Source organism: Triturus cristatus, chromosome 9 (genome assembly GCF_964204655.1).
Source record: "Triturus cristatus chromosome 9, aTriCri1.1, whole genome shotgun sequence".
NCBI classification, from domain to species: domain Eukaryota; kingdom Metazoa; phylum Chordata; class Amphibia; order Caudata; family Salamandridae; genus Triturus; species Triturus cristatus.
In genome coordinates, this window is record NC_140592.1 from 839,358,868 (window position 1) to 839,371,770 (window position 12,903).

Below are 12,903 nucleotides of genomic sequence, written 5' to 3' on the forward strand. Positions count from 1 at the left end.
GACTTCACGAGATCGGTCTCAGAGGGACGGTGTTGAGCTGGCTGAGATCTTACCTAGCGGGTCGTCGACAAGTGGTCTGGGCCCCCCCGTACTCCGCCGAGGTGCCGCCTATGAATGTTGGAGTCCCACAAGGGTCGGTGCTGAGCCCGACCCTTTTTAACATCTTCATGACTCCACTGGCGATACTGGCGGAGTCGATGGGTGCCCAGATCATATCATACGCTGACGACACCCAGCTCCTCTTCACCTGCAAGAAGGACATGGAGTTTGACGGGGAGAGCATCCGTGGTTGCCTTGGAGCTGTCTTCAACTGGTTTCAGCGGTGCAGCCTCAAGTGCAGCCCTGATCAATCCGAGGTGCTCTTCTTCGGCTGTCAGGCAGAACCGTCCTGGCAGGAATGGTGGCTGGTTTGCATGTCCCCCCCTTCCTCTTCCTCTTTGGTCGCTAAAAACCTTGGGGTCAAAATCGATAACACCCTGGCTCTGAAAACACAGATCACAGGTCTCACGGGTACCTGTTTTGGTCTGCTTAAAATGATGCGTAAATTCCTTCCTTTGCTCCCTTTAGCCCACAGGAAGCTGACAGTACAAGCTCTGATCTGTTCCAGGCTTGATTATTCAAATGTCCTCTACCTGGGTTTGCCGGACTATCTCTTGCATAAACTCCAGGTTGTACATAATTCTGCGGCAAGAGCCATCTTCGGCCTACCCCGGCAAGCCAGATCATCTGAGTTGCTTTCCTCCCTTCACTGGCTTCCGATCAAGAAGCGAATCACATTCAAAGCTCTTACACTGGCCCATAAGGCACTCCATTTGGTGGGGGCCTCCTACATTCAGAAACGGCTTTTCTTCTACAAACCCACCAGATCTCTCCGGTCGGAAAATCTTGGCCTGGCAATGGTGCCTCCCATTAGGAAAGTCAGAATATGTGGACGTTCCTTTAAATATCTCGCCCCCAAACTATGGAACTCCCTTCCTGTTGATCTCCGTCGCATTCCCAACCTGTTTGCCTTTAGAAAGGCCTTGAAAACCTGGCTTTTTAATCAGTAATTCTGTTATGTTTCTGTTGTCTTTTCTCTTTTTTCAGTAATGGGTCAGAAAGCGCCGGGACACTCCTCGGAGTAGCCGTGCGCTATACAAGTCACCCATTAACATTAACATTAATAAAGAAAGATGTTCTAGTCAAGCTGTTTTACCTAATTGCTCGCTATTGCACTATATTTTAAGATCTCCTAAGGGAGGGGTTCTGAACCTTTTGACTTCTGTGGAACCCCACTTAATGGTAACAGAAACCTGCGGACCCCCAACCCCATCCCCATCACACCCCCACCCCCCGAATGAATTATTAGTGAAATCTGTGGACTCCCACAAAGCCATTACTGGAAGCCAAAGATTCCGGCCAAAGCATTTCCTATAATTTGAACTCCAAAAATCGGCATAAAAAAAAATATAGAAACAAACATTCATCAAACAAATACACAAATGATGAATATTTTATTTAATTAAAAAAAAAATCTAAATTTCAATTTTAATAGGTAGGTTGGTGCTTTCCTAAATCCAATTAAGGCCACCCATCATCCATACTGTGCTCTGTTTGATGCACTTACACTGCTCCCAAGAATTAATCTGAAGATACTAACTTAATTTTTAGCGGCCAATTTCAAATTCCTTAACATTAACAGAAAGTTTTCAAATGTACAGTTGTACATTTAGCTTTATTTATAAGCGACTAATAATATTTCATTTTCGAAGCAGTCACAGACTTCTTGGTAGACTTCGCCGACCCCTAGGGGTACCCGGATCACAGGTTAAGAACCACTGTATTAATGGATTGAGACACATAACCTATGCCTTTCTATCAAGTCTGCAACAGTTCAGATGGTTAATGGCTTTTAAGGAGAGACACGTTTGAGTGTGCATAACTTTAGGTTCTGGACACAGATTAAAATTATCATAGAAGGCTTATCTGCTGGGAATATAGGGTATGTGCTCTATGCAAGTAAAACAGTTTCAATTTGTATTAGCTACTGTAAAAAAGATCACTTTTGTTGTAATTCTATGTCAGGACCGGAGGCTTCGGATTATGCTGTACTTTCAATGTATTATTCCTCACAGCAGCAATTTTAAAACTTGTTAACTGAGACCACATTTCCCAAACACCCTTGAGGGAAAAAGTGGTCAACAAAAAAACAAAGAAGGGACACCATATCCCTCAGTCCCAATAGCCAATCACAATCCAGTACCCATCGCCCAGTCCGTCTTCCTCCATTGCTCATTCACTTTCTTTGTTGCTCAGCAGCTACAGATGTGTGTTTTTCCTTTTCTCTGAATTGCTGTATTGTGATCGGCAGCCGCGGGATTGCGTTCCGAGTCCTGCGCCTGCTGTTACTTCTCGAATGCCTTATTGTTATTCCTGGTAGTTTCAGCCAGTTTAGTAAAGGTTTTGGTGTCATTTTCGCTGTTGCGACTCACCCCAGGCTCAGATCGTTGGCCTTTGAGGGGCCGCTCAAGCGCACTCTCGCGTGCTCCAAGCCTTAGGGCAGCCAAGGGTTGGCCTCCCGCTGTGATTCTGTGGGTCTACTGTTGGGCCTACACGAGTCCACTAGTTTCGTATGCAGTGAGGCGCGGTCCCCAACCCCGGCCGCTAGGGGCGCTGTCGCGCAGGTCAAGCACGTCAGCTCCACTCGCTGGCAACTACGCGCGGAATTTTGATGTTTGCATTCTTGTTATTCTGCCCACCGTTGCCCGACTGCCTCGCATCCCTGGAGATTTGCGCCTTCAATGAGGGTCTGTGGAGCTTAGCTCTGGCCTAAGTGACGCTCGACCGGATTGAGTAGGTGTGAGTTTGTGTGTGAATATCTTGACGCCCGCTGGGTGTATTTTATTCATTTAAAGGCACTTTGTCAGGCTGAATTGGGGCCTGCAAGGACACATCCCAGGGCTGTTTTAGTATTTTCCCTGCTTATTATCATTATTGCAGTGCCCCAGAGGCTTTTCACGATACCTCTTTCATTTACATTGGGGTTTTAATCTGTTCAATTGCGCTGGTCCCCAGCAAGTAATTAATCAGTCAGTGACTGTGGAGGTGCCCTGTGGTTGGCGTAATAGTTCTCTTGTCATGTCGCAGCAGGGAGACAGGCACTGGGAGGAGGATCCCCTTGATCAGCTACCTTGGGATGATGATTTCTACGATGCGGTGGTTACATCTATCTACCACGCCATAGAGGAGGTCATGGCTCCCATGGAAGAGGGCTTATGCAAAAAAAACTGGAGCAGTTTTGTTCTCAATGGGCCCCGCCTGCGGGGACAGCTCCCACTACACCGCAAGCGGTTTTAAATGATATCCCAGAGCCGGTCAAGCGCCCTAAGATGGACGGGGTTGACCAAGGCGCTTTCGAGCATCTGCGAGAAGCCTTTCTAGCGCGCAGCCCCCACCCTTGGCCCCTCCCCCCCTGGTGCCTACTAATCCACCTAGTTCCTCCCCAGGGTTTGGAGATCACACTCACAGGGGTACTGATGAAGAACCAGGGCCCTCTAGACCGTGGCATCCCTCCCCATCTCCCCACCCTACAGATCCACAGACTGCCAGTGGTGACTCAGATATGCTCGACCCAGAGTTGTTGATGCACCCAAGGTCCTCTGAATGGGCACCTTCTACCAAGGTGACCGGTTATGTGGCCAGCAGGATTCGCACGTCGATGGGCAAGGTGGCTCACAGCCGCCTACGCTCCGAATGCCCTCGCCCCTCCCTTGCGGGTAAAGTGGCACAAAGACCGATCTGGACCCTTGGATGGTGACTTTTCTCGCGAAATTCATTAAAGACCCCAAGAAGGGGATAGACCGGTCATAGAGGGCATGCCAGGATAAGCTCATGGATGCCCTGGGCCCCATGACCATGATACTGGATGTGGCGGATAATGCCAAGAAGTCAGGGGCTTTGATATCTCCCGATGCCCTCTCTGGGTGGGCGCCAAGAGCGGTAGTTTTCTTAGGAAACGCTAACTGCACGCTCTCAACTGAGCGCAGAAGGTCTTTTCTAATTAAAGTGGATCCAAAATTAGGAGATCTGGCAGACTCTGAGGCCGGGGCGGTAGCCTAGGGAGGATTGTTCGGCGAACCATTCATAAAGGAGATTGGAACATTTGTGAACACATTCACATCTTTGGACAAAGCCCAGTCGTCCATAAAAAAGGTTTTTTCCTCCCGGGTTTTCCGTAGAGCCGGTCGAGAAAGGGGCCTCTCGACCGGCCAGGCCCCAAACAACTCCTCCAGGGGGCAAGGCTCCAGGCAAGGGCAATACCAAAACCAGGCAGGGTATTCAAACTTCTACCCGTCCCGTGGGCTGCGCTCCAGAGACCGAGGTTTCCGTGGTGGAGACAACTTCTCTAACTCCGGTAAGTGTTTCCACACGTCCGACGCTTGGGTCCAACAAACGGTGCAGGGTTTTCAAATAGAGTTTTACGGCGATCCCAGGCAAATCTTCCCGCCCAACCCTATTAGTTTCTCCCGGCACAAGGAGGCGTTAATAGACGCAGAAATCGCTGCGCTTTTAGGCAAAGGCGCTATTTGTCGCACCGACTTAGATCCACAAGGTTTTCTAAGCAACATGTTCTTGGTGGACAAGACGGATGGAGGGCAACGTCCGGTTCTCAACGAATGGCTGGTATACCGCTATTTCAAACTGGAGGGCATTCACCTCCTGAGGGACGTGCTCAGACCGGCAGATTGGATGGTTCGCGTGGATTTAAAGGATGCCTATTTGGCCATTCCTATTTTTCCCCCCACAGAAGGTTCCTGCAATTCCTCTAGCGGGGTCAGGCGTATCACTTCACAACTCTTCCCTTCGGTCTTTCCTCCGTCCCATGGTGCTTCACCAAGGTTCTCAAACCAGTGGTGGAGTACCTCAGGGCGAGAGGCACTCGACTCTTTGTGTACCTGGACGATATGTTGTTGCTGGCCCAAGATCCGGGGGTGCTTCGAGAGCAGCTGCAGCAGGCAGTCAGTCTGTTGGAGAGATTGGGGTTTGTCGTAAATACAAAAAAGTTCCTGTTGGTGCCAGCACAGCGCATACCTTTTTAGGTTTCGTGATAGAATGCACGGACGTGACCCTCAGTCTTTTGTTGCGGAAAATGGCAAAGATTTGCCACGAGTTTAGACGCACTCTGGCCAAAGGCACAGTACCCCTTCGGCAGATCGCCCGCATTGTAGGTTTGCTTTCAGTCTCTATCCAGGCTATATTCACGGGCCCTTTACACTATCGGGCCTTGCAGTGCTTGAAGGCCAAACACCAGCGCAAAGGGCTCCCATACTCCCATCCGGTCTCCCTGTCAGACGAGGCACTAGGAGAGATTCGCTGGTGGCTATCCCACATGGAGGCTTGGAACCGGAGAGCAATTTTTGGTTCCGCCACAGACCTGATTATAGAATCAGACGCAAGCAGGTCAGGCTGGGGAGCCAGGTGTAGGGATTTCTCCACAGGCGGTTCATTGTCCCCACAGGAGCAGGAACTTCACATCAACTGCCTCGAACTTTTAGCGGGTTCCTTTGACGTTCGTTGTTGAACCAAATCGAGTCCGTCCTATGTCCTCCTGAAAATGGACAACGTACCGGCTGTCAGGTACACCAATAACCTGGGGGGCACTCGCTCAAAGGTGCTTTCGGACCTGGCACCCAGTCATTGGCAGTTTTGCCTCAACAATCCGATCTCGGTGACGGCAGAATATCTCCCAGCTCGAGAGAATCTGGTGGCAGACTCGCAGGTGCAACACTTCAAAGATGCCAGTCTGTGGAAGTTGCATCCGGACATTTTTTCGTGGGTGCAGGATCTTTGGGGTCTTTTTTCCATGAATCTTTTTGCCTCCAGGTTGGATCATCAACTTCCTCACTTTTTCAGCTGGAGACTGGATCCCCTGGCGGTAGCCACGGATGCGTTTGTGCAGGATTGGACACAAGATCGGCCTTATGCATTCACGCCCTTCGCCATGATCACCAGAGTGTCAGCTCAGATCAGGCGGCAATATGCCAGCATTGTTCTCATTACGCCCATTTGGAGGTCACAAGATTGGTTTCCAGTTCTTCTGGAACTTTCTTGGGATTTTCCAATCCCCCTCCCCCACTTTCCAGAGCTTCTTTTCAATCCCAACAACCACCATCATCAGATGGTTCTCGACGGATCTCTCCGCCTCATGGCGTGGAAGATTACAGGGGTAGATGGTCACTCCTGGGCCTCTCGGAGTTCGCGGAGAACCCTTTGTCCAAGGCTTGGTCGGATAGCACCATCAAGCGTTATCGATCAGCGACGGAGTTGCAATCCCATGGGCGCAGATTTAGTCCATATTTTGAATTTCTTGATGAGCCTAGCCCTGCAGGGTTTAGCTTATAGGTTAGTCAATACCTTCCGCTCGGCGATCTCAGCAGGGCATGCCCCACTCGACAACAAGCCAGTGTCAGAGCATCCTTTTGTATGCTGACTCTTGCGGGGCCTCGAATTGTCACTTTCTCCGGAACCCAGGTACTCGGAGCTCTGGGATGTTAACAGAGTGCTTAATCTGTTTCTATCATGGCAACCTAATGAGTATTTATCCCGCAAAGAGCTATCTGCGAAACTAGCGATGCTTCTTTGTTTGATTTCGAGCTGCAGAGTGTCGGACGTGGGTGCCCTAGACATAACGGGTAGAGTTTTTTCCCCTTCAGGGGTGTCGTTGACTATCAGTCGGAGGATAAAGAGTCATATGCGTGTGATTGAGTACCCAGCTTTCCCAGACTCTCCTAGGCTTTGTGTGGTGCGCTGTTTGAAAGCAGAAGAGGAGATGTCTTTGGAGCTCAGACCTCCTGGGGAGAGGCAACTCTTAATTGCTTTCCGGAAGCCACACAAGGCAGTTTCATAGCCCACTATCGCACGGTGGGTCATGCAGGAGGCAGGCATTAGCCTATGACAATTTGGAGCTCATTCGGCACGAGGCGCGATGGCCTCCAAGGCTTTTTCGCGGGGAGCACGTCTGGAAGAAATTATGAATGTAGCGGACTGGTCCTCAGATTCCACATTTAAAAGGTTCTATTTTAAGCCTGTCATTGATATGGCACATTTGGTGGTAAGTAAGCTTTGAACTTGCATAATTCGAGGCCTCTAGCTCTGACATAGAATGAAAAATGTCCTAGCTAATATAACGGAAAGTTTCAATTCTATTAAGGACTCGGAGGAGAGGATTATCCCACCACAGGTATTGGCGAAACATCCTGCCTGTTGGGAGTAAGTAAGTTCTTTTGGGATTTAGACTGTGAATATGCAGGTGTATGGCTTTTCTTATGTATTCTGGTTATACCCTGTTATGATGGTTCTTTGTTTTCAGCATGTTATGATACATTTGTTCTTCTATTCTCGTTACCCTTGTTGCAAGTTTGCTTTGACTTCGAACATTTCAAGTCCTGATGTTGTTCTTTGATTTCCAGGAGAGGATACGGGGTAACAGGACAACTAGAAAAGGAGCAATGGCGCACTCGCGCAAAGAAAGAGGATGAGCAAGGGAGGAAGACGGACTGGGCGATGGTTCCTGGATTGTGATTGGCTATTGGGACTGAGGGATATGGTGTCCCTTCTTTGTTTTTTTGTTGACCACTTTTTCCCCGAGGGTGTTTGGGAAAAAGGACAGAACTCAGAAAAAAGATAACAATGATTTGTCCATGACTGAACCATTTGCAGCCAGTCGCACTAAAAAATAGCCCCACGCTCACTCCAAGTTGTTGTTGTGTAAGTTGATGAACATACAGAATATGTTCAGAACTGCTGCCAGTATTGTGATGCCTGCACATTACACTGGTATGGTACACAGTTAGAACAATTTGGTGGGGCCTGCCCAAAACATAGGTCCAGCTCAAGAATAGCTACCACAATCAGACAACAGCCAGTTTCTACTCTATTCCAGCACTGGTAAAACCTAAATAACAAAACAATCTCTCAAAAGAAATGTTCTTACTTGCAAAATGAATCGTTGTTTGTAGTTGTACTCCCGATCCATGGGTGGTCGTTTCTGGGAATCAACAAACATGTTGAATGTTTGAATTCTCTTTTTCAACTCTTCATACAAATCAGCAACCTAGAGGAACATACAATTGATTAAGAACATTTATAACATGGCACATACTCGCCAGTCTCTTGGTGTGAGTCTTGATAGTTTGTTAAAGAGACATGTTTCTATATGTTTGAATGAGTGATTAATCAAACTGTGGCTTTCCCTGGGACTCAGGAAGTAGCAGATTGATTATGCTGAGAGGTGGAAATGATCAAGAATTGGGGTCAGGCATGACTGACACACTAATAACGCACCGCAACCCCCACTTACCCACCTCAAAACAGCTCGGAAGCATGTGTAACCATGTAACGAGAACGCAAACAGTGGCATAGGTCTGCCGGGCTTTTGACCACAATAGGAGAGTCAAATACCAATAACCCAACAGCAAGCGAAAGACATTGGAGGGATAATGGGAGAGATCGTAGTGCTCTCGCAGCTGAGCCAAAACTATAACAAGGTGCAAGGAAGGTGCATCGTCCTCCAGGCTGCAGGATTTAAAACCAACCCTAGCTAGTGATGTAGTAAGCAGGCTGGTAGTGGGTTGGTTTACACATTAAATAAAGGCCACCTTAATTATTTCTAGACATGAGAGTGCTTTCCTTATTCCCTTATTCAGCTGAACGCACCATCTCGTTTCACATCACACAGGTAAGGGTGGCTTAAACAATATAATGGGGAGAATCCACCTTTTTATTCGGTATGCCCACAAAGTAAATCCAAGATAGACAAGCATTGGCATAGCCAATACGTATCGCCTATGGGACCTTGTAAGTGTTTAGCCATGTATTACATAATCCTGGGTGCTGTGCCTCTAGGGATTGAACAGCTACATAATTCATACACACTGGGCTTGCAGTCTGACACATTCCAAGGCTTTTTAACACACAGACAAAAAGACAAGTGCATCAATGCTAATCAAGAGCACTATAACATTCTGTGTACTACTGCATCACTAGAGTATTGAACAGCCTATGAAAAAAGCAGTGAAGTACTTTCCAGGGACGGAGACGTCACATCCATCCTTCACCAGGCCTCTATTCACCAGACACCCTCCTACAGAGATTGCCATTCAAAACTCTACTAGCACCATCTTCTTACCAGCCCCGCACTCTGTCTCAGCCCCCTGGGTATAGGAGCACTGCACATAGCAACAACAATAAAATAATCCCATTTGCCAGGTAGAGGGAAATGATGAATAAACAGGGACAGCGTCTGCATCACTTAATCTCGGCGCACCTAAAAACAAAAACATTAACCTGGCCTTGTGTGACGTAACAGGAACTTTTGTAAAGCGCTCCAAAACCTTCAGGTCAGTTTGCACTCTAGAAATTCCCCCAAAAATTAATCTGACCTTGTGTAACTAGCGCTCATGTAAAATGCTCCAACGCCTTTGGGTAGCTCGAGTTCACATTATATAATAAAAATGACTCAGTCATAGGGGAGCGCGTTATTCTGACATTTGGCTTTTGGCGGCTTCACCGGCATTACCGGCACCTTTGGGGCATCAGCAGGAGGCACCTGCGTTTCACCCGCGGCGGCTTGAGGACTCCAATAACTATCGTCCCTAGCGCTGTGTGAGCGCCATTGCGTGAAGCCAACGCCAGGGGCGCATATAAGCTGCTGTGGGCTCCCGCAGCGCGGGCCGCGCCCGTCAGAGCCCGAAGGAGGCCGGGCTGGGCCACACCATTTGGTTTAGGATTCATCCATTACACGATATTGGCCCTTGCTGTGGAAACCAACGTTGTGACTGAGACCTGCCATATAAGGTATAGGATGATTATAGAATTGCTTTGTGTGTAAAATCTGGAAAAGTAATATCACCTACATTATTATGGCGCAAAAAGAATTAACCAAGAAGAAAACGGTAGTAGGCCAAGGGATGGTAGGCACTCTCGATGCTTTTCTTCAGAGGGCCGAATCAGTCCTCATCCACGAGATCGCCCTTACAGAGCGCAGACACTCTCTCGAGCCACAACAAGTCCAACCACAATCACCACACTCACAACCTGATATTTCTGGCTGCATAATTATGGATGTCCATCTCAACCCCGAACCCTCTGCCAAGCCCCCATCACCCCCATCAACCCTTATTCCGCCCCTTCAGGTTCCTGTGTCAAGTGCTGCCCCACTCACAAGTGAAATGGTTGTTAGATCTAAAGTACATACCAGAAGCCAAATAGCTAAATCTATACAAGGAGGCAGCAGTCTACCTCGGTCCAAAAAACGGAAAGGGCCAGGTCCTAGTAAACAACCATACCCACTACCTTTAAGAGGATGTAGAGGTGCAGCTAGGGAAGTTGTAGATGAGTCCGAGGACACAGCTGGTTCGACTACGGCTAACACTCTCTTTTCTCCATCACTCTTACCCTCGCTGTTACCTATTGATGATGAAGGGTTCTGGGCCAAATTGGGAGACGTCATATCAGTTTTATTGAATCCCCTGATACAGAAGCTGTCTAAATTGGAAAAGGAAATCGACAAACTAATTAGTGTTGTTTCCTTAGACACACAGAAACAGTCATACCCTAAGAATATTCATTCTTTACAGTTAATCCAGGATAGATCTATCTGCCCTAAGCCTGTTCAACACACTGGGCCCACCCGTAGTTTCAAAAGTGACTCGACTTCTGTTGGGCCAGGCCTACTTACAACTATCCCAATGACCGCCCCTAAAAGCAAAGATAACATTAGCGCGGGGGCACCGCAATTGAGGGTGACAGACTTAACAAAGAGCCCAAGCACACAAGAACAGTGCCAAAATACTTCAAATGCAATTCTCCCGAATACGCTTAAACATGCCCGTACTGAAGAAATACAGTCTCAAAGGAACTTAGGTACCCTTAAAAAACCAGGAAGAGAACACATAGCATAAAATGTACTTGATCTGCCTCCGGAAGCTACTCCGTATACTATAATATTCGCCAATGTTCCTAAATTGTCCCCGGGAACATCGGAACACTGGTCTAATTTGAAAAATATATCTTTATTTGAGCTAAATAGGAGGACAGGGATAGGTAATCCTCTTTACTCTAACTTCAAAATGGTGAGACGGGTTGGTTGGGTGGGGAACTCCAACAAATCTAGAGAAGGCGACTGCGTTGTAGTCTCCTTTGGTTCACCTGACCTGGTCCACGCAATTTTAGAAAGGGCAGGTAATTGGTCATTGGCACACTCAGGGATTAGTGTCTTACCCCTTGGATATTTCTACAAGCACCATTGTCTGGCACGGGCACCTTTTGGGGAGCCCTTAATGGGTGGGCGGAGGCAAGCTAGATACAGAATCCCAGTCAACAATCAGTTTGATATTTTTAACCCTTTAGATGAGTACGACTGACTGATTCCTCTGATCCCATCAGATAGTGGTAGATTAGACAACTTAGCCATGGCATGCGGTAATCTGCCCGTAGTCCATCACAATATCAGTGTGGAACATTCGAGGTTTCTTGACTCTGGGGAACCAACAGGGGCCCCAAATGCTAAATCTATTATTGGCAGCCCACACCTGGAGCTTGTATATATCTCTGATCTACACTCTGCAGTGTCGGCCGCAGTCTCTCTGAGAACTGACAGTGTTGTACCTCATGAGTTACAGGATGGTAACTCCTATATTGGACAGGGAGCTAGAAACATGCCAATTATGACCGCTGAGGACGGAATTGTACACACAGCAGATGGTGCAGCAGATGCTGTTGAGGGTGTTCCTGTTGGTGGAAACAGGATAAACAATAGCCTGACCTTATTATCATGGAATTTTGCAGGGATTCACTCAAAACTCCCTGACCCCGAATGGTTCATCGGCCTAGGAGATGCTGATATTTGTGTTTTCCAAGAAACCTGGGCAGTTGACAAGGTGCATATTAATGGCTACTCCTCATACTGTGTGGATGCCCTACCGCCGATCATGTCAGGTAGGGCCAGCGGCGGCCTGTTAATTTTGGTTAGAAATACTTTAGCCTGCAGACACAAGCAACTTTTGATAAACTCTCTGGACATTATGGGTATCAGGCTTACATTTCCGTCCGGCGTAGTCCTGACTGTGCTTAACGTTTATGCTAGGACAGAACCTCCTAATAGCGAATCCATATTAGTCTCTTTACTGGACGATCTAGAAGAGGGTTTGAGTGAATTCCAAAATTATAGTTGCTGGGGATTTCAACGCTGTGTTCGAGCCTTCCGCTCTATTAAGTGCTTCTCTCGAAGAGGAGGATGAGTTATGGGGCATCCCTAATGTGGTAGCTGGTAAACATTGTAAACGCTACTCAAATGTTGCATTACAGATTGCATCCCTAACTGCTGGTAGGAATCTGAGGGCTTGCAATGGAAGAACTCTATCAAATATAGGACGGAAGACTACCTTTAAGAGGGGTGCCTATGCAAGTACAATAGACTATATTTTTATTGATGTTAGAATCTAGCCACTGATAGAGGACATGATCATTGATACAAGGTCAGATAGCGACCATAACTCTTTACTTTTAAAATTAAAGGGCAAGGCTCTGGATCGGGAGGCTCATCGCCATATTCCCAAATTAACAGAGCCAACCCCAACTAATAATTGTAGAAGAGTTACATGGACGAAAATCCAAGCTGACCAGGACCTTCACACTAGGATATACGAGTTCCTAGTGGCCTCTTTAGTTAACTTGTGTGGCCACAGGGATAGTCTTGATCTAATTGATGCTCCATATGTTATTTCAGTACACAACAAACTTTTTAAGGCCCTAGAATCATTTTTTTTTTTAAAACATAGTCGCATTGGAAGACCTGTCAGTGTAAGAGACTGTAGTTGGTATAACAATGATTGTAAGGGGGGGAGGAGCCTAGCGCTTGACCAA

The 12,903-nt window shown here is 47.5% G+C and overlaps 1 protein-coding gene across 1 annotated transcript in view; it reads right to left on the bottom strand.

Moving 5' to 3' along the window:
- Window positions 1-12,903, bottom strand: part of TDRD9 (tudor domain containing 9) — a 2,714,501-nt gene that overhangs the window by 1,440,221 nt on the left and 1,261,377 nt on the right. Inside the window, exon 21 of the mRNA XM_085626273.1 lies at window positions 7,973-8,092. Coding sequence (XP_085482399.1) covers window positions 7,973-8,092 — 120 coding nt within the window. The remainder of the gene's footprint in view (window positions 1-7,972; window positions 8,093-12,903) is intronic.